At 39.3% G+C, this 22,819-nt stretch overlaps 1 protein-coding gene across 2 annotated transcripts in view; it reads left to right on the top strand.

The window, feature by feature from the left end:
* The window catches only part of KCNK2 (potassium two pore domain channel subfamily K member 2), a 105,147-nt gene that overhangs the window by 32,734 nt on the left and 49,594 nt on the right, over positions 1–22,819 (top strand). For both annotated transcript variants that reach the window (XM_057397034.1, XM_057397035.1), the window contains one exon: positions 8,328–8,445. In XM_057397034.1, coding sequence (XP_057253017.1) covers positions 8,328–8,445 — 118 coding nt within the window. The remainder of the gene's footprint in view (positions 1–8,327; positions 8,446–22,819) is intronic.

Genomic DNA, 22,819 nt, shown 5'->3' with positions numbered 1-22,819 from the left:
GAAAAAAAAAATCCTTTTAATCCCCAAGCATCAAGTTGTTTAATGTATTATTTTTGCATATAAAATTTGGAAATAAGAGACATTTCAGATCTGTTCTTTTAAATATCTAGAGTGTCCAAATAAGCTGGTGTGAATTATTTTAGTTATCTTGGTGAGCTAATTCTGAAACTTCAATGAGTTTTCAGGTAAAGAGGCACTGGAACCGAAGTTAAGAACAGAAAACACCTCATTTCTGGTTCCTTCAGTGGAAATATCCTTCAAATGCTGAAAGCCCTAACCAGTGGAAATAATAATATCACCCTAAACAGTATTTTAATGTGTTCCAAGTGCTGTTTGTGATCAGTTTTGTCTTTTAAAGCCTTCGTTTTGAAATCTGAGCAAGTTTCAGGGTGCTGCCCCAAGCTGTCTCAGCACTGAGGGGCTCCTGTAGAGTTTTAAGTCCAGCCCCTTTTTAAGGGATGCGGCATCTTCTGACAACTGAATGGCCACAAAAATGTGCTTGCCTTTAAAACAAGCAAGCAAACAAAGATTGAATGAACTGCCAGGGTTAGCTGAACTGACCTTGATCCCACAAGTTGATCTCCTTGAGTTCAGTGTGAGCTTGCGGTTAGCACGAGGAGAAGAGCTCCCCATGCTGGGGCCCACTGTCATGTCCCGTGCCTGTTTTCATCTTACGTTTGCATCATCTGCATTCTCCCTTTTCTTTCCATTAATCTCTTAGACTGTGAATGAGACCAAAATGTGTTTTCTTTTTATCTCCCTTGAGGAAAAATGTGGGGTTTTTTTCCTTTATCTCTCTTGGGGGAAGCCTGACACAGTTGTGAATGACATGGGAGCAGTGTATCTTTCATCAAACCGGCATCACCGGAATGTCGTTGTGATTTCTTATGGGATTAATTTAATGTAAAACTTTTTTACTTTAAAATACGTGTTTTCTGTAGCTTCATTTTTATAGTTCCAGGTAACAAGTTACATTAAGTTGCACTTCCATCAGGAGCTTACTTTGTGTCTTCTCATGGTGTTTTTACAACTTGCACTGTAGCCCCAAGAAACTAATTTTGCGCATCCTCAGGAATATGCTTTTTATTTCAGCCAAATAAGCTCCTTGAGCTTAAGTGTCCTCTAAGCAGGAACTTTGTGAGGGAGTTGGAACGGACCAGTTTAAACTCTAAATAGCTTCTTAGCTTCTCCCTTTTGCAGTTTCTTCCAGCCTCTCCCAAAGGAAGCAAGAAGCATCCCAAATCTGGCTCCTGACCTGCAAGCAGCAGGTGTTTATGCTTAAAGCCTTGAAAAGATTGATAGACCAGCATAAATGGATGCTGCAGCCTATTTTATTTATTTATCTGGGGATTCCAAATACCATTCCATCATTTTTCCTTAGGTACCTTCTGCATTTCAGATGTGAAGCTTATGACAAACTGCAAATACCAGTAGCAGAGCTGCCCACTGGTGTATTCAAAGCAACATGAAATGAATGACCTTTAAAGCAGTTAGAACATGAAGCACAGGAACTGTGGTTTGTGCTGTTACCCTATGCATGTGTCTGTCCTCAGTAAAGTGTCTGCCTGTCGAAGTACTTGAGCTCATGTGTGCTTAACTTTAAGTGTATAGGGTTCCTAACTGGTGCAGTAAGAGCCTGTTTCTCTCTTCCTCTCCCTGAGTCTGTAAGTCTAGTGTTCCTTTCTGCTTCACTCTTGTGTAAAATAAATGTTCAGATGCTATTGTCTCTTTCTACAGTAACCCCCCCCCCCCCAAGTTCTATGTATCCCTGGATCAGAGGGATATTTAATACTATAAATAAATATAAACATTAATATAAATATTACTATAAATGTTATTATAAATACTTATAGGTCTCACATAACCTTACCCACACCAAATACCCACATGCTGTGGTCAAGTCTGGCTGTGCTGCAGAAGCCTTTGGGTTATGTGCACTCCTTGCTTAGGGTTGTTCCAGTCCTACCGTCTTCTTACAGGGAGATCCCCTCTTCTGGCTCTGCACTTATCTCCTGGAAGGAGGGAATTTCTGTTGCCTGGGAGCATTCCCTCCAGTGACAGGACAGCTCCCCTCTTCACTTTCCTGTGGTTCTTTTCTATGTGACTAAACCAAAAGGGATTCATTTAGGCACAGTCTTTATCCTTCACAAGCTCAAGGGCAATGCAGACTTTGGGAAGAATACTAAATCAATTCTAACTGCCCTTGTCACTCCTTTGTCCAGACAGGTTGGTTTCTAACTTTTGGGGATGCTTCTGGTGTTGGGGCTCTTAAATGATACATGCACTTCAGATGAAAAGTTTTACAGGACCTAGAACCTAGCTAGCTTGAATGCATCTGAATGACAGCTTTTGTCTTAAAAAGGGTGGCAGATATGACTCATGAGTCAGTCAGTTTTGCTGAGCAGCTGTCTGCATAATTCTTCCAGTCTTTAATCTCAAGAAGCAAAGAAAAGCCCTCTTCCCTGAATGTGCATGTATACATACATATATATGTATGCACATGCAAAAAACTAATATATATAGAGACTTTTTAATGCGTAGCTAGAAATAGAAATGTGTTTCAATATGTTTCAACATATTTTTAGTTCAAGTGGATTGTGAACATAGGGTGAAAAGAGTTACTGAATTCGTCAATGTGTTGGGTGCTAGTCGCCAGTGCAGATTACAGTCATGTTATGCAAACTAGAAATCAAAACACAGAGTCACAGAATTATAATGCAAACATCACTGCAAGCTCTTCCCACAGCAAGGCTTGAAACCATGTGCTTTTGGAGGCTGTCGAGTTGTCTGCTAAGTGTTAAAGGCATCCTAGTTTGCCTCTGAACAAAGAACTAGGATTTCCATTCTTTGTAGGCCAAAGCTGGAATGAAACACAGGTCTCATGCGGTAGCCAGGCCATATGAGAGGTATCTATACTGGAAAGTGAGAGGGTTCTCTTTTTAAATGGACAGTGAAGAAGGATATCCAGGCTGAGAAATGAGTTTCCAGAAACGTTGAGGCATATCTGACTTTTTGACATCGCTTGTTAAATGATTGCCAGGCAGCACAAGCTAACTCCTGACAAGGTGGGTAATGAAAGACTGCACACTCTGTTTTTTATCAGAAGCATTATTTAAGATGCTTCTATTTTTATCTTTGGATAGAAAAGCTGAGAGTAATGAAGTGTTGTTTTACATCATCTCATAAAAGCCAAGGGACTGGAAGATGGTACAAAAGCATGTATTCAGAGCCTGGTGTGAAACAAGGAGATGAGCATCAGGGTGACTGCTTTGACATATACTTGTTTCTGCCTGACCTCTGTATGAGACAGCAGTTGACTACCAGAGGCTAGCCCTCTCAGTTTGTAACCTCTCCATATATTTCCCCTTGCTTAGTGGATGTAGCTCTATGGCTTTTGTCAAGTTCTCTCCATTGACTCCTTGCAGGATCAGAGGACCAGAGGCTGCAATCTCTGACCAAGGAGGATTGTCATCTGTTTTCACAAAATGACTGTGCTGAGTGGCTGGTTTGTAGCTCATTTTAACATAAAAAAAAAAGCCACAAAATTCCATGTCTTCATCTGCAAGGGTAGCTTGGTGTGGCCTCAATGGACAGACATCTATGTGAATGCAGGGATGTGATAACACAAAACTGTGCAATGCACCTGATCTTGTTGAAGATCCCTGATCATTGCAAGAGGGTTGGACTAGATGACCTTTGAAGGTCCCTTCCAACCCAAACGATTCTCTCTGTGTGATTTGCCATAAGGGATTCTAAATTATATAGGAAATGAAAACCTGACATTCCATTCAAATGAGATTTTCTATTTTCATTGTCCTTTTCCCAGTGTTCTGGTTTCAAGCAAAAGAACTACAGTGTAAACACAATGCTTATGTGGTTTTGGAGCTCAGGTCCTGTTTTGGAAAGCAAGGCAGGTCATGACTGGCCTATCCACTCTGGGCTCAAACGTCCCTGCTCTTTGATGCTCTACTAAAGCTAATTCCTGAATATGGATATAAAACTGTGTAGTCTGGATGTAGTAGAAGTGAGGACTTGTACTCAGACACAGACACAACTCATGCCTATCCTAAGATATAGTACAGAGCTAACCTAAAAATCCATGTAACTTAAAAAATGGGACTGAACTTCAAAAATATTTAAATATTTGAACATTTTATCTCAGTTCTTTTCACTATCAAAAAAAAAACTCCAAATTTTCACCATTCTAAAGACAATTATAGAAGAAAAACATTACTTTTACTGTAACCGTATATTATTATGCTTAAAACCATTGCACATAGAGACCTTGATTGTGTGCCATGTGCTGGGTGACCCCTCCTCTGCTCAGTCCTCAGCCTTCTTGTATGAAAAAACTAGTAGACAAAGGCTCTGGAAGGGGGTAAGGCAAGTGGAATAATCTATGTAGTTTAAGAACTGAAACCATCCACATCCCTATTCTAATGCTGACTGGTTCTGCAGTGCTGAAGTGAAACTGATTTTTAAGTCAGAATTTAGTTTGTGTATGGAATAAAAAGAAAAACAAGAAATATTGCCACTAGGGCAGTCAGTTAACATTAATACTGTAAAGTAATTCTCTAAAAGTCAAGAAATTCCCATGTTGAGATCACACAAAGTGTTTACAGGATGCAACATGTGATAAAAGTAGAGATTGTACAGTGCTTTCATGATTCTAATTGTTTCAAGGCTCAAAATGCACAGTTACTATAGCTGTTGTATGAGTTAGCATAAGCTGAAGGGCTGATGTGAAGTTATGAAGTTCTGAAGGAAGGAAAGAGCAGCATCCAAACTGGTGACAAATGAAGTGGTTGTGTTTGCTCTAGTAGTAAAGCATCAGTTAAGTAGAAAGGCTGAAGACCAAGAATGAAGTGGTAGGGAATATTGAATCCAACAGCACTGACAATGACTGCTGTGCTATTTGAACACTGAGATCCTGGCTTTTAGTAAAGTTAGTGGAAACCAGCTGCATGAGCCTGGGGGTTTATTCTGTACTAAGGAAATATTAATATCCAGTATTCCAGATAAGTTTGTGCAGTGGATGTAGTCAGAAAGAAGATGCTACCCTGAAATCAGAGCCCTGAAATGTACACATTTTAGAAGTTATGTCATATATTATTTTCTTTTTAAATGATGCTAAGGAATAGTCTTAGATGAAGATCTGCTCATAGGCACTGACCAAACTAAGAAGAAAAGATTGTCCTGTGATCCAAAGAACTGAATATGCAATTACCTCTTCCAAAAACCCTGTAGGCAACATTTAAAGATGTTATGAGATAGTAGCATTGATCTCAGGAAACCAGCAACCTTACCTAACTGTCATCCTTCTTAGTAAGGGACTAAGTACAGAAGACTCTAAAGGAATGTAATGCAGCAGCTTTGATAGTACTTAAGGCTATACCTCTTCCCAAACATGGTAACAACACACACCATAATAATGTGCGTTCGGAAACTTCCTAACCTGCTGATGAAGAAGGCATCATCTGGCCCTTTATGACTAAAACTACGTTTGAAACGATAAGGTGAAACAGTCAAAGATACAAAGAAAGTCAATGAAAAATACTGGCAATAAAAAACTACTTATATACATATTCAACAGATCTATTTAAATAGGTAAATATATTATTTAATAAGAAAGAGTCTTTAATTCAGAAGAAAGAGGCAGCTGATGGGTGTATAAGAGCATTAATTTCTTGAAGGAGACAAATAAGAAATTGCTATTCAAGTGTTTCTCATAACATGAGAACTCACAAAATTACTTTGAAACACACAAAAATCTCAAAAGGGAAATGCTTTTTAAATGATCCACAAGTAAATTGCAGAACCTGCTGCTACAGAATGGCTTGGCTCCCAAAATACAAGTGAGCTCCAGAAGCAGTTAGATAAATTCATGGTAAAATGATCCACCCAAAGCAATCTGAACACCATGATGCAGATGCAGCCTCCCACTCAGAAAGTCCCTAAAGCTGTGCTTAGTCAGAAGTTAGGATGTATGAAGAGAAAACATCCCTTGCCTACTTGCCTGATTCTTTTCCTAATTAGCTGTTGGCTAAAATCAGAGACATGACAACAGCAGCTAATTGTCTTTTATAGCCATCTGTTGTGTTTCGTTCAGGCTGACCCAGCAGAGCAGTTTGGGATTAAGTTGTACCTTTTTATTTTCCCTGGAAGGCTGTAGGTACAGTGCACTGCAGTTAGGAAATGCAGAGCTCTGATGGATCTTTGAGCAGTTTAGCTAGGCACCCCTTTCAAATAAAAGATGCTGAGGTAGTATGGCTTCCAAAATGTGTAGTGATGATATAAAGCTCTGAAAACATTTTGCATATGGACCTGTATAAATCTTGGTCTTTCTAGGCTGCCTAAACACATACATTGCTCTGGGTACTGCATTTGTCTGCTACAATAAACTGTAATAAAACATGAAGAGTCTCATAAAATTATATCGATCCAGTGCTTCACCATATGATGTCCTCACTGGAAAGGACTATTTGCAGGTGCAAGGACTTATGATGAAAGTTCTTAGTTCACTGAAACGAAACAGTACTCAAAATGAAGTCAGCAGGCTTTATACTGTAGCTTTAAACTAGGGTTTGAAAGTCAAAGGAATATCTGAATTGTGTAAATTATACAAACAATACAAGGGATGGTTTTCATACGCTGCTTGGTCTGATGTGTCCCATCCTAGGCTAAGGTAAATACCTGTCAGTATGAGGGCTTCTGTACTTACTGTTGCCAGGTTATGCATGATGTACATAGAAGAAACTTTGTTCTTACAACCCAAAGGAAAATGAAACTCTTCCCCTTCCCTGTCTGCATCCTTTCTCCTTCCTCAGTGGGGTTGAAAATTCCACATCTTTGATGTTTGCCTTTGTGGTATTAAAAAAAAAAAAAGTTAAGATGGAAACAGTTGAAGGTATAGGAAGATAAAACGCAGGAAGATAAAACATAGGAAGATAAAACAGTGTAAAGTCTATGTAGAGATCCCCCAGCTGGCTTTCTGCTGACAGCCCTGGATGTTGAAAATGACCTAGGTGGCTGTGGGGATGCAGCTGTGGACTTCAAACTGGCTACTTTGTGCATCTGAGCTTGGAAAACGGCAAACTGGAAATGGTGGATTTAAGTGGAGGTCCCATCACGAAACACCAATGACCTGGTTAATCCAGCATTGGCATTTTGTCGTTTCTGTCCCGATCGACTGACTTCCATGGGCACTGTTTAGAAACCAAAACATTTTCATTTGCAAATCACCAGTGTTTTTGGGGATTGGAAAAAATATCGCTACTGTGCGACACTGTTCTGCAACTGACTGCCCACACGGAAAACCATCCTAGCCTGCTCTTTTGCTGAATAGCTTTATGTGCATAATCAGTGTTGGACAACTCCCCAAGCTGAAACTGTCAGTTAAAACATTCATTTTAGTTTTGCAGCATTGCCCTGTTGTTCTTTGGTTAGACATCAATATTATAATAAGGATCATGATTCTGAAATATGAGTTTCAGAATTAAATGATAACCTATATTCCTTAAAATATTCCAAGTTAAACAGCGCACATCAAGAAAAGAGTATTTTTAAACTCAAACACTGGTGTCTCTCTGCAATAGATACAAAACTAACCAGGAATACTTTATGTGATAAGAATGAAATAGGAAATTATTCATATTCCTTGAGACTGAAAATGTCACTAGTGTCAAGTTTGTGCATTGTAGCTGCTAGAACTGAGTTTTTCAAGAGCAGCATTTCTGAACTAAACAGTTGTATAAACTTCGAGGTGCGTGTTTGATATTTGACCCTGATTTTTTTTTCTTAATATAGTGAAATTTCTAGAACTGTAATTATTAATCTTCAGTTATTGAATTATCTGTTCTACAGAAGTGTTTTAATTCATTTGAGTTCTTTTGATCCAAAGCAATGAATGGGCATTTTTTCATGGTGTTTTAAAATGAGTGTTTTACAGAGTGTATTTCCTTGCCTAACTCAATAGAATGAATGTTTTGGGAAGCTCACATTGTAAATCTTTATATAATGCATATTTTTCTTCACCAGATGGTTGCAACAGTAAAACTAATTGTGTTTGCCATCTACCTAAGGTGATGCGTATTGCATTCTCCTTCATGGTCTGGAATTTACAGCTCTGCTGCATGCTGAAGTGCTTGGGGATGTCTGCTGAAGATTAAATTTTAGCCTGACTCAATGATAAAACTCGAGCAGGACAACGCTGATCCTTTTTCTGGTTTATTGCTTGGATACAATGGTTGATTTAATCAATTTACTGTGTAATGTATATTGATATCATTGTTTCATGAATATTGACACAAATCTCTTTCAACTTGCAGCAAGTAGTGGCAGCAATAAATGCAGGAATCATACCTTTAGGAAACACATCTACTCAAATCAGTCACTGGGACTTGGGAAGTTCCTTCTTCTTTGCTGGCACTGTTATTACCACCATAGGTAGGACACAGCTTATTATCTTTTTACAGTAAATGAGCTGAAACCCTTTTGCTTTCCAGTGTGTGCATATATTTGTTAATTGTAAATCGTTCAAATCTTCTGGTTTAAAGTAGAGAGTTACTTTTCTAGCTGCAGGGGCAGAAGATAGCTGTTGGTAAGGAGCCCTACCCGAGTATTGTGCTTTTCTCTAGAAGAAAAACGCTGTATATTTCTGCAAGGGGACTAAAAGAGGTTGTGGAAATGTTTTCTGGGGGGGAATTTGGTCAGCTGTGTAGTCACAAGTGTTAAATAGGGCATGCTTTAAAGCACGTGTGCACTAAACCTTCACTGAGCTGTAGGGAATGACAACTGTGTATAAGCCTATTCTATATTGTTGTTTTCTCTGAATTCTGAAAGAGATGAGGAAATGGTAAAGATTCGGTTCAGTTTAATTTAATCACTTATGATTGTATTGATGGGCAAATTTACATTCTAAGGCTCACTTTGAGGCTTGCGTTGCCTTCAGTGAGGTCCAAAGCTGTCAGGTGATTTCTCTATGCTCACAAGCCTGGGGAGTTTTAAGATCCCTTTTGCATTTAAGAGCCTCTGTCCCTCAGAGCAGGTATGGATAGGAGCAGTGTTTGATCTATCTTCACTGACTATAATATAGCGGACGTGATACACCGTTCAAAGGTGTGCTCACAGATCACAGAAGGGGCAGCCACAAAGGTGGATGGAAATTTGAAGAAGAAATCAAAGGAGAACAATTTAAAACCTCCATTATGAGAGTAATGTATAAAGAATTGTAGCATTCCTACAAGAATTGCCTCTATATATGCATATTGTGATGGAAGAGGATGCTTTCTAAGTGTGGTATATATCTGTGCTCTTTCTTTTTGCAGAAGTGTGTCTATATGTCTTGTGTTTGAGTAGATGCGTGTCTATATGTATGTGTAAGTACTGTCTATGTGTAACGTTTTTCCATATCTAGAGCAACTGAAACACAGTGAAAACAGAGTGAAACTCTTACTTCCTTGAGGTTAGTAACTGATTTTATAGTAGTAGGTGCACAAGGTAGTAAAAACCCCAAGTACTGAAATGTGTAATTTTAGCAGATTATAGCAAAAAACGCAAGAACCTTGAAAGGATATCTTTATGGTTAGTCTTATATTATCCTCTTCTGGCAGCATGAAGCTTTATGTTGTAAGTATCCATGGTCCTGTAGAAAGTGTGTAGTATTTGCTTCAGTTCCCACTAAAAGTTGATGGATCAAAAGTGTTCAAGGAATTTAAGTGATTGAAAAATTATTTGCAAGCAGTGGAACATTTTGTTTCACCATCTTATTTCCAAGTAGAACTAGGGCGTTTCTAAATCCAGATGTTTCCTGATTTATTGACCTGAGTCCAGCAAAACATACGTGAGTCCTGCTTAGAGGGGAGAGGGGGATTTGCAGAGGCATCCAGGCCTCTGATCCACTGCCCCTAAGAGGCAAGACAACCCAATAGGAAATACATTGGAATGTGAGTATTTCAGGTCATTTCTGCAAACCAGCGCAGTCAGAATCAGGTAACATTAGGCAACTGTGCATATTTATTTCAGGATTTGTGATAGAAACCTGAGAAAACGTGTGTGGGGAAAGCCTTCCATAAAAAATGTTGGCTTTGGAGTAACTGGTTTTCATCAGAGACCCTTTTTGACAGGAAGCTCCCAGTTAGTTGCAGGTTTGAGCTTTGGTTCTCAGGACCTGAGGAGAAAGCTGTAGTGTGGTTGGTGTTGTCTTCCTGCTGTAAGCCACCTCCCCGCTGGCTCACAGGGCTTGTGGTGTGTAAGCAGATGGAACTGTCGTGAAAAGCCCTTGGAATTGTGGTTTTCCCAGGAAAATGGTGACAAGCAAAACAATTGGGTGTCCTTTGCCCTATTCTTTATATTGTTATGTACCATCAAGTGATTTTGTGTTCAGAAAAGTATCTTCTCATGCATAATAACCTATTGAAAAAGAAGGCAATCCTTCCGATAAAGCGGCATGATTTTATCATATAACTTGATATTTTAACTTCTCAAGGGACTAAAAATGCAGTTTATGAGCAACTCCAGAGAGTTGCCATAGCTTTCAACCAAACACTACAGGTATTCTTTGTGGACAAAGACATTTATAAGTTCCTAAAACAACTTTACATAAATATTTTAATAATAATAACAATAAAAGTGATTTGAAGTGATTGAATAAATTGTGTAAATATTACATCCTTTAGACAGCATAGCTTCAGAAGGATTTGGATAGAAGGAAAAAGGATCACTACCATTTAGAGAAAACGATAGCTTTCCAGTGTTGCAGCAGATTTCGTAGCTTCTCAAACCTCTTATTACTATAATTTTACCTTATTGTTTAGCCCACACTCTCTCTGGTAATATCCTAGAATCTAAGAAATTCAAAGGGCAGCCAACAGTTTTTTTTATGGATAGTATTTCCCAAACCCTTCTTTAATGAAAATAAAGCCTTTCTTTATTGACAGTTACACTTACATCCCCCAAACATTTGGTTCCTGGGAAGAGGGGATAATAAATAAAGCCTTTAGGCTTTGCCTAAGCAATAAGTTATTGGTTTATATTTAATGCTATTGTATCACAGTAGTGATGAACATTGAAGTGAAAAATATTGACTGTATTTTGGTGGCTGTTGGCAGCAGTCCCAAACTAGCTGTAATTTCTTGCTCTTCTGGGTTGCCTGTAGGCTGTGGAAAGGCTCTCTGAAGGTGATGTTTGTACCTATTGAGTTTCAAAGCCAGCTCACAAAACCAGAGGTTACACTAGAGGAAGCATGGCTTGATACTGATTTCACAGTTTTGTTATTCTCTTCATGTTATCCAATAAGCTTTACACTGCATATTAAAAATTAATAAACTCCGCTTGAATAGAATATAATCTGTTGTACTACCCCTAGATCTTTCCTAAGAAGTGGATTTAGTTGAGAGGTCAGGATCAAACAATTTCATAAGATCCTCTGTAGCTTTTTTCCCTATGTCTGAGTAGGTTGGCTTTATCCTTGCATTTGCTACTGGGCAACAGCATGAAACTTGTTTCGGGAAGGGCCCTCACTGATTATGGCTTTGGCTTGCTTAGTTAGGTGTTCTCACTTGTGGATATGTTTCTATAACAAATATGCCTTCTCTCAACAAAGAAATATGAAACTTTGTGATTACTCTGTGTGTGTGGAATGGTTTCTGACAGTCTCTAGAAGGGAAAAGGGTAATGGAGGGAAATAGGAATGCTGAAATTGGCTATGAAAAATATTGTTGCATTGTTCCCTGGGACATTGTGCATGCTGCAAAGCACAAAAGAGTCCTTTTGTCTACCTGAAAATGTCATTATCTAGTCAGTCCTGTTCTAAAACCACATGTCCAAAGAAAAGGAAAAAGAGGGCTGAGAAGAAAAGAAAGAAAATAATGGTAGCTCCATCACAAAGCTGGAGATAGTGCTGAGGAGGATGGGAAAATAATCTTTATGTCAGCTCTTTTTGAGAGCTTATTGTTGCCACTGCACATGTTTTTTTACCCTCTAGATCATATTCTTCAATAGGTAGCTTCACTCAGAAATGGGCATACCTCTTTTAGGGCCTGAGAAAATCTTAACCTGGCAGCAGATAGGAAAGGACCCCTCTCTTACTGCAAGCTTGGGACCTGCATCTAGAGAAATTAAAACAAAGTGGACATGCCAAGGCCTTAACCTGAGCAGTTGTTTTCCCAAAGGGCTTCTGTCTCACCACGTAAAAAATGTAATGTCAGCTGTAATACCAGAAACCATATCATAAAAACCTCTACCAGACTCCTGTGGATCTTCGTCGAAAATAGCTGCATTATTTCTGCTGTAATTCCAGCCAGTCTATAATGACTTTTTCAAGCACTGCAAGTAGACATGTAGTGGAAAGGATACTTATTCAGACTCCTGGAAGATGGAGTATCATGGATAGCAGCTGTGATCATGTCAGGAGTGCCAGCAGCCTTGCTGGTGCCTGTGGTTTGCCAGAGCTGTGTCTACACAGGGGTGAGCTCACAGAGCTCCATTAATACCTTAGCACTCAAGGATAATTTAGAGCCATACTGATGTCCAAATCCAATAGTTGATAGTAATTGCATCTACAAATGAAAAAAAAAAGGAAGAAGACATCATTTCTTTTTGTCCTTTTCCACTGTTTTTCACCAGCTCTTGGTTTTTGAACCCAAGCTTCTCATATGCACTGGAAACAACCTCTTGAGAAATTCACTGATGAATGAAGTCTTTACTTTAGCTTCATGCACCTAGCTGGGGTAATATGGTTATGTTGCTTGGGTCCAAAAGCCAAGAGTGCAGAGGAATGTGAGTATTTCTTATAGAAACAGAATCAAATCGATTGTAAATCTTTCTGTTGTAGGAACGGTTGTGAATAACAAGCAGCCAAGATTCTAAAAAAAAGAAAAGATTTGTGTTTTTGCCTAGAAATCTGAGCTTAATTTGTCGTATTTAGAGTTGCAGTTGGTTATGTAGCTTCAAATGCGATTTCACTGTAAGGAATAGTTCTTTGGTATTCCCCCACTGCCTGCACACAAGATTTTCTTGTGAAGGCAGGGTGTTCAAAAAAGTCTTATTCCATTGCTTGTTGACTTGAAACAACAATAAAGTCCTGCTGCTAAATCTGTCCCTTCTGGCACCGTTTCACTGCATTTTTGAAATACAAAGTAGCAGAGTAATGTGTTGATAACTAAAATACACCAGATATGTTTGATGTTATAAAAAGACAAATATTATGTTACCTATTATGTCATTTAATGATAAAGGTAAAAAAAATTGCAAATGATGTTGAAAACTTCATTCCTTCAGTTTGGAAAAGGAAGAAGCATCCTTATGTTAGAACGGGTTTCTTTCTGCCTGTTTGTGCCATTGAAGCAGAGCTCCTGAGGATGAGCACAAAAATTTTACTGGAAAAGATTGCTCCAATTTGCTTATCAGAATACAAATTCTGGGATTTCTTTTTTGTGTATTTGAAAGGGAAGAGAGAAGAAGCAAGTAAAAGAGAGTGAAGTGTAAATGCTAAGGTGATTGAGAAGGGGCTTGGTGAAAAACTCCTAAAAGTAAAAAGCATAAAATACATCTGCCTGAAAAACATTCTGGTTTGGGATTTTCTCCATCATATCATTATTCAAATCTGCATTTGCGACTAGGACTTTTAAATGAGCTAGACTATACGGTAGACATTAGAGTCTATGGCTTCTGAGGACCTGTTTCTTTCAAAGCTCCTCAGCTTGAAATCTTCTTTGATTCCCTTTCCAAAGCAGCCAGTACAGTTTCATTAAGGGAAGCTCATGGATCTTACCCTCCACTAATACTCTGGATGCATGTGTCCAGATTTCATATAGTTCCTAGCAAGAGTGTGGGTGAGGCAAAGCTGAGTGTAGCCGGTTGATAAGACGAGCTGCAGAGCAATGCAGAAAACAGTGGCTAAGTTTTATGGTCTGTGAAGAGATGATAGTGAGAGACATGCTAAAGAGGTCACTGCGGAATGAGGTGGAAATGCTCCTTCAATCTCTTACTCTGCAGAGGACTCCACCAAAACCTCCTACTTCCTTATCATGAGCTCCTGTTGACTCTCAAAGTATGTTAAACATGCACATCCCATCTGATTAAATGTCAATAGAAAGAACTCCTTTGTTTAAAAACCAAACCTCCTGAGGTCTCTTCAGAATTCAGTCTTTCCTCTAGGTCAGCATTGCCCTTACCTTCCCATTCCCATGCTGCTGTTCTTAATAGATGTTAGAGCTACAACAGCACTGTGGTCTCTATTTGTTCCATTCTGATTTATCTCCTTTGCTTCTCTTTTGTTGCTCCTGTGAAGAATTGTCTGAATCAGAGCCGGTTACTGGCTGTTGACAAGTAGTGGTTCAGCCACGCGCTGGAGAGACCTGTTAGGACTTTTGCAATGAAATTCTCCAAATCATAGAATCATAGAATAGTTAGGGTTGGAAAGGACCTTAAAATCATCTAGTTCCAATCCCCCTGCCATGGGCAGGAACACCTCACACTAAACCATGTCACCCAAGGCCTCATCCAACCTGGTCTTGAACACTGCCAGGGATGGAGCATTCACAACCTCCCTGGGCAACCCATTCCAGTGCCTCACCGCCCTAACAGGAAATAATTTCCTCCTTATATCCAATCTAAACTTCCCCTGTTTAAGTTTTAACCCCCTTGTCCTATCAGTACAGTCCCTAATGAAGAGTCCCTCCCCAGCATCCCTATAGCCCCCCTAAATAGTTCATCTGAACTGAGCATATTCTCTCCCAGGACATTAGCTACTAAACAAGATGTTGGCTGTAACTATTTCCCCCAGGAATAGTGAGGGGAGAGTGTACTACCACTATGCCCTTCATTTTCTCCTGCATTTGTTCAGGCAGCAAGAAAGCAGGCTTCTTTGACTGAAACGCTGAGGAAATAGCACTTGGACTGCACAAGGTTCAGAAGTAATAGTTAGGATAAGACTGCCAGGATCTAAAAACCTGGACCAGTGGTGGAAGAATGACCATGGTGAAGATCTGAAATGAAAGTCTATTAGATGATAGAGCTCAGTTAGAGACATTAAGGGATTGTATATCAGAAAAATTGAATTTAATTGAATGAGCAAATCAGAGACTAGAAATCTAGTCTCACTGACCAAAATGACTGAGGTTAGGAGAACACCACTTTTCTTCCTGCATATGCCAGAATACTCAACAATGGTAAGGGTGGCTCTGAAATTGAAGAAGTGCAAATTTATAGGATGACACATAAATTTGTGTCATTTAATTAGACCATTATACTGGTTTTTATACCAGCCCCATTTTGATACACAAGTATCCAATGTGCATGTATATGGTAAATTGCAAGCACTTGCATGTTCTGTGGGCCATATTCACAACAGAAAGGATCCAATACTTCTGGTGATGCTGTTACTTTAAATTACTAGCTAGATTAGAAAAGTTTGGGGTGGCGTAGCCTCTTAGTAGTGTGAATATACAAGGGAGTTTTTGTTGACCTGGTTAGCTCTGAATTCTGGACCAGAGACTTGGCAATGGATATATTGGTATAAAAGGATGCTGTCTCTTAAGGGAAAGTGTGGCATTAGTGGCATTTCACATCACTTTTCACATCTTTTTTTTGCAGTGATCTTTTTTTGGCACACTTTTAATCTGGATTCAGAGCACTGCCAACTCCTTACTTTTCTTGTAACACCGAGTTTCCAGTGAAATGTTTTTCTGACCACCTGGAATGTATTTCAACATTGATGTCATCCCATTAAAACCTGTTTTTGTCAAAAAAAACCTTTTAGATTTTATTAATAAGCTTCTTGCTAAGCAGCAGTGATGGGTTTGTATTTGGTGGGGTGTCTCTTTATTGCTGGATCTTGCGAAGTACGGAGGAAGACGTATCATTTTTGCAGTTTGATGTGCTTGCACAATCTGATGGTTTAATCTTCCTTTCCTCAAAACCAGTAGAATTTGTGTTAAAACAAATGGCCAGGTATGTAGCTTTCCACCACTCTTTTGTACCTTCTGTAATTTCCTAAACAAACTGTGCTTAGTGCAGCTCCTGCTGAGGTCTTGCTGTGGAATGAAAATGCCAATTCATCACTTGGGACACAGTCCCGAATTTACACTGCAAATGAGCATGGGAGTGTTCAGAGCTTCCTCTGTTCATGCTAGCGTGCTAATGGACCTGGATTTTGGGGTCTGTATTCAGATTTCTCATCACCAGCTGACCAGGGTAGGGTTTCTGAGCCTCTCAGTCACGTCTATTTTAACTCCCAGGTTACAAAGCCTTGTTGTTATCAATAAAGGCTGCCAGGAAGAACTGCTGAATATCGTTGCACTGTTTGCAGAATGCCAGGATGAACGCAGTGATTTCCTGCTTCCCTTTTTGTTTATTTCTGTAATTGCACCAGGAGTGGTGCAACTAACCATGGGAACCTCAAACCCTACAAGCAAACAGAGGCATGGGATTCTGGTAAACAGGAAAAAATGAATGCTTTGTGCTTCGTTTCTATCAAACAAAAGTAACAAAACTGGAGTCACTAACTGTGTAGAGTCTAGAGGTCAAAATAAAACCACCTGTATGTAGTGTATATATCCAGTCAGGATGACCTGTTGATACTTTCCCCACATTAAGCTGTTTACCTCTATGTGCTGCTCTATTCACAGCTGTTTGCACTTACTGTTTAGTTGAGCTTCTAAGCAGGACCAGCTTTTAACAGGGGAACAGCAGCTGTAATCAATGACAGCAATACCAGATTTTTAGGTCTGGGGGATCGTTTTGGCTAGCAATATAAAGACTAATGTGGGAGGTTTTAACCTTTATCTCAGCTGGAGTTCCTGGCTTCTGATTACTATGGAACATAAGGCTCTTCTTAGGTGCCTTTAGCACAAGCTCTGGGTTCTGAAGCCTTGCTCTCTTGTTGAGCAGTTTTGCAGATCTGGCTGAATAGCATCTTGTTATATACCAAGTAAGAACCTGCTTAATGTAAGTCCTACTCTGTCTGCTTATCATATTGACCTGAATGTAGGATGAGGTTAGTTTTCTTCCTGGAAACTTAGATCTGAAGATTGCTTGTATTACATTGAGTTTCTGCTTGACCTACACATCAACTGTAAAACTTCTCGCAAGTCCCAGCAATGCCTCTTGGCACCCTGGCCGCTTGGAGCAGTGGGGGGACTAGCTGTACCTTGATAGCCCAGTGTTGTACTGGAGATCTGCTAAAGAAAAGGCTCAGTTGGTCAGGGTAGACTTCTTGTTTCGTATTTTTTTATAAAGACTATAGAAAGGAAGTGATATTGATAATCTGGAAAAGCTTTAAAGAGTTCCTGAATGGCTAGCAGCATAAAACGCAGTGTGTTGTGTCACCAGCATTATGGAGTAAAAAAGCATTAAAGTATCACTCCAGCACACAAGAACATCCATTAGCACTTTATAAAAGTGTTTCTTTTTTATGCACTCTCTATTTTCTATATTTCTCATTAGTGCCAGCAGCTTAATTTCATTAAAAACTGCAAAACTGGAAGGGAAGCTGGATAGGAATACAGACAAAGGGAAAATTAACAAAATCCATTAGCTTTTTTCAGTGAGTGTTTTTCTGTGTTGAATCCTCTGGTGCTTTGGAAAATCTCATCCTCTGGGGTCATCTTTTTTACAAGAGCTGCATCAGTTAGTTTGACTTGCAAGTGAAATTCTAGTTCATCTCTCAGTGTGGGTTAGAAATCTGTGTTTTTTCAGGAGTACAAGGTTATTTCTACAGTAATGTGCATATAATCTGTACATGCAATGCTTAAGATGGAGGATGAAACACGCTAAAACCCAATTTGAACTGCTAATGCAAGTGTAATTGTTGAGTAGGGAAGTTATGTTCTGATTACCTCAGTTTTTCATTTGGGAGGAGAAGACATTTACAAAAGACAACTGTTACTTGCAGGTTAATACTAAGATAGGTGGTAAAAAGGACTTGCAGGATGCCAAGCAAACAGATATGTGCAATAGTACCACTAGGAGCCTGTAAAACATGAGTTATTCTTTTTCTTGAGGTGGTCTTATATTGAGTACCAGTGATGAAAAGTTTAGTCTGGACTTGCACAGCAGGATCAGGAAGAATAACCCCTTTTTCCTTGTAGTTAATTTACTTTCTGAAAGTCACCCTATTCTACAGAGATCTCTTTTAAGAGAAGCAATTAGAAATACTTGATATTAAAGGGTTAGCAGGTAAGATTTTTTTGCTTTTTGTTCTGCGGGGAAAAAACTGCAGGGAATTTTATTGTTGTGGCTTCATTAGAGATGTACTTTTCTCTCTTTTCTGCCCTTGTGTGGGATTCTGATGTGTTTTGCTGGGCTGGTAACCAGAGCGTAAAGGAAACAAAATATAATTAAAGAGAAGATGTGACTTCCTTCAGACATCTTTGCTGTGGATGTTTCGCAGCAACGGTGCAAATTCAAGCCTTGCTTGTTGAACAGGAATTTGGTGGTAGGCATGGTCTCAGTTCGTCTCCCTAACTGCAAAGAGATCCTTTACCTGCAGAAATCCTTATTCAAAGGCAGCTGTCCATCTGAAATCAGTAATTCAGTATTCCCATATACTGTGGGTATGGCAGTGTTAATTTAATATTTAGATGAATAGGTGGAAAGTATGAAGCAGTCCGGGTAGGGAGAATTCAGACACTAAATACATGAAGGTTAAGGTGGTTTTATAATGCTTTGAATGTAACTACATTTTTTCATTCCACAGAACTTGTTACTCTTTCTGTAAAATGTGTATTTAAGTTGCAGTATCCAGGAGCCAGATATAGCTAAAACCAGAACTGTTTAAGGGTGAAGTGGTTTGAAAATGGTGGTGGTGTTTCTTATGTGCCCGAACATGGTGAGGGTGTCTGAAGTTGTAACCAAATGCAAGTATTTGGTGTGTTGCTCTTAGGTCCTTTCTTGTTTCTGATAGCCAGGCTCCAACTCTGACTTCTGAATAATTGCTTCCTTGCTGCCATGACCTTTTGCTATGTAGGCCTTCCATCTCATTTTCTTTCTTGAGACACATAGTCTGGATTAAATACTTCCCAAGAATGGATTGATGACACTTGCTACTTGTGGGACTGACACACTCTTTTCTGTCACTGGGGTTAGTTGTACAATTTAGTGCAGGGAAGTTTTTCTTTTTGGTAAAGATAAATACTTGAAGCATCGGGTCAATTTTATTACATGCTAGTATTTTGTTAACCTGTGAAAACTTCCACCACCTGAAGAGACTGCATAGGAAGGACATTCCCTCCTCTTGTCTATAGCTGCTGTTTCTCGTTCTCTAAATTCAGCCTATTTTAGTTTCCAATCTCCTGGATTAGCCACAGTGAGGATTATTCACATCTAATCTTTGCAGACTTTCATTCCGACATTAGATATCATTAGATCACGTATTAGTACTGACTTGCTAATTTTACCTGTGTTCTTTGGGTAGTGTGGCACAAAATAGTTACCAGGGAAAACATGGATGGATGGATTACCTTGGTTCACAGGTCTCTGATGCTTTTTGCTGTGTGATGCATCACAGCAAACAAGTTATTGTGGAACCAGCATGGTGCTTGCCATCTGCTGTTCTGACCTCCTTGCTGCTGTGTTGTTTTGTCCGTGGTGTTTATTTAGATCACAAACTCTTTGAAGCAAGTATTTTGGGTCATAATGGCAAGGACATGGGCAAAGATCACAAGTGTCTGTATTGCTCAGCTTAACTGATGACAAGTTAGAGAGATCTTACAGCTAAAATTGCTTATTTATATCTCTGCAATAAAGACTCTGCAATTTAGATCTGCAATAAAGATTCCTGCTGCAAAGTTCCCTTAGATTAAGGATTTGTACTACTTCTAATTTACATAATCTAATTTTATGTGATATTTGAATGCTACTTAAAATAAAACTAAAACCCAAAACACGAGAGTAGCTTAAAAAGACAGAGATTTTTTTTTTCAATGTAGTGGTGGATCTTTAATCATACTTTATAAGTTTTTAGTCAAATAAGGTAATGTCAGAGGCTATTGGAGTCTCTCAGCTTTTACGTAGGTAACATAGAAATAAACTGCAGTAATTTTAATGGCTTGAAAAGGTCTTTGATTATATATTGTTGGCAACAATATATAATCAAAGTCATGTTGGCAGCTTGAATGTAGCCTTAGACTTGGACACAAATATGCTGAAACACATTTGATAGCACCAAATGCTTTTAGATATTTGCCAGTATTCATGCTGGGTTAAACCTTTTCTCCTCTTCAAACTGACAAGGAGATAGCAGTTTGTGCTCTTATGGCACCATGGATTGATACAGTTCACTCTGATCAGAAAAGCAGAGATAAGCAGTATTCAGGCTTGATAAACAGGCACAATTGCTGCTTGGAGAAATGGATGCATGGACATACATTTGCTCGAATTCAGGAAGTGTTAGGGCACCAGCAGCCAAGGCAGTGCTCTCGGTGAAGGCAAAGAAACTTCTGCTATCTGGCTTGCTCTGTTATTTCCCTGCTATTAAAAAGGATGGTAGATGTGAAAGAAGATTTTAGGGGCTTTAAACTTTGCTCCACGGTTTGGAGAGCGTAATTGCAAAGCTGTATTTCAACAGCCTGAGAAAGGAAAGCTTCTCTGGCTATATGTCTATCTACTGTCTGCTTAAGAACCAGCCAAAGAAAATGTGCTTACCATAACAAGAAGCCATAACCTGATTCACTGCCCCATGATAGATCAAGACTGAGAAAGTTCTAATTTTTGTGTGTCTCATTATGGGATTTATTGAGCTTCAGCTGAGCCCTGAATTGGTATTTTAGGCTACATAAAGATGTCATTTCGGTTTGCATTCGCCTGAAATAACTGATTTTATCGTGAGCTGGTTCGTAGGTCATCTGTGTGAAGAGACTTCCATAAATCTGTCACAACTTATGATGGATTCTTATTAATGTGTTTTTTGAACCAAATAAATAGCTTTTAAATCTGTTCTTGGAAGCATTGCATGCTCTTGTCTGAACTTTTGACTGCTAATTCGTCATTACTGTTAAATTGCTTAGGATTTTCAGGTTTCCAGACAAATATGAAATATGGATTTGGTTGTTCAACTAAACTGATAGTCCCTTTTGCCCGCTACAGGTCAGTGAAGACTGGGAGAAGTCATTATTCTGTACTCTTTGCTCTTGGTTTTTATCTTGCACTCTCCAAGCTGTGCTTTCTTTATGACTGGGTAAAAGGAATGGTAACCAGTGTGATTTTTGCAGCAATGATTAGAAGAAATGAGTCAGTGCCTTCAGAAATGCACACATGTTGTAACTGAGAAACTGAGAAATTGCTACTACTCCCCAAATAGTGTTAGATAAGAGTGAAGATGCTGAAATGCAAGAATGAAAGATTTCATTGCTAGATGTCTGCTAAATATATAGATTCACAGATGCCTCTGAAGTGGCACTATTACCAATAGAGTGGGTTTTGGTAGATATGGCATAAAAATGAAAAAACTATCCTTCCACGAACCAGTTGCCTTTGGGTAGTGTACAGGGTAAGATACCAAACTATTCTATTCTATTTCCTTCTTCCTTTTTATTTTCATTAACTTATTTGCGGGAGACACAAATGTTTGCACAGAATGCTTTACTGGTGGGGTGAGAAACCAGAGCTGCATGTTCAGGTGTGCAGCATCAGTTTATCTAGGACCGTGCAGTAGATTCTTTTTGGTATGAGAACACGAGTATGTTGCAGAGACCAAGGATCATGCTTCATTTTGAAGAGTGGAGTTGCAGGAACTGTAGATGGCAGATACCCGGTCTTGGAGCATGATGTATTAGAGCTTACAACAGAAATGATCACTTAAGAGAAGGCTGCATGAGACCTCTGTGCCTACAAAGGATCCTACAAGGATGCTGGGGAGGGACTCTTCATCAGGCACTGCAGTGATAGGACAAGGGGTGATGGGTTCAAACTTAAACAGGGAGATTCAGGTTGGAGATAAGGAAGAAGTTCTTTACTGTGAGGGTGCTGAGGCACTGGCACAGGTTGTTCGGAGAAGCTGTGGCTGCCCCATGACTGGCAGTGTTCAGAGCCAGGTTGCACAGAGCCTTGGGTGACATGGTGTAGTGTGAGGCAGCCCTGCCCATGGCAAGGGGTCTGAACTGGTTGATCTTAAGGTCCTTTCCAACCCAAACCAGTCTGTGATTCTGTGATCCTAAGATAGTCAGCATTTTTGTTTCCTTGAAGTAGTGATACATGGAGAAGGCAGGAGGAGTGTAGTTTATTCATGCACTGTAGGTGAGGTGTGTTATGTTACGCCATGCTCTGCCACCCATTGAACTAGCCTTAGCAACTGCCCTCAGATGTAGTGAGCTGGATGAGCCTACAGGATAAGTATGGATAGTATTCAATCCTGCACGCTAGAATGATTTACGGAGTTAAACATCCTTGGTGACCAGTAACAAAGAAGGAGACATAAGAAATCGGTAATTTTTAAAAAATCATTTAAAACTGAATTTTAAATTCTCTTTGAAATTCAAACAAATCTCAGTTTAGTCTAGTGAAGGTGGCTCATATGGGAGTGGGTTTATGAGAAGTAGACTGTAGGAGGGTACTAGATCACTATTTCTTGGCGATCTCTTAGAAGTTTGTAAAAATGCATTTTGTAGAGATTTGTTCTTTTCTGAGAGTCTTGCTATATATTGATAAAACCACAGCAAATTATGATGCAGAAAGATTACTATAATTCAATAATGGGTGATTTTTTTTTCTTTGTAAAAGGGTATGATTTGTAGGGAAAGGAACTAGCTATTATGAGAGCCACCGAAATAGCTGGAAAAACAGATAAGCTTTTTGGGCATAGCTGAGGAAGGCCTCATTTACC

This window comes from Pezoporus wallicus, unplaced genomic scaffold, assembly GCF_028554395.1.
Source record: "Pezoporus wallicus isolate ANWC-B61680 ecotype Strahan unplaced genomic scaffold, APGP_CSIRO_Pwel_v1 contig_14703, whole genome shotgun sequence".
Taxonomy (NCBI): Eukaryota; Metazoa; Chordata; class Aves; order Psittaciformes; family Psittacidae; genus Pezoporus; species Pezoporus wallicus.
This window is presented reverse-complemented; position numbering and strand designations above follow the sequence as displayed.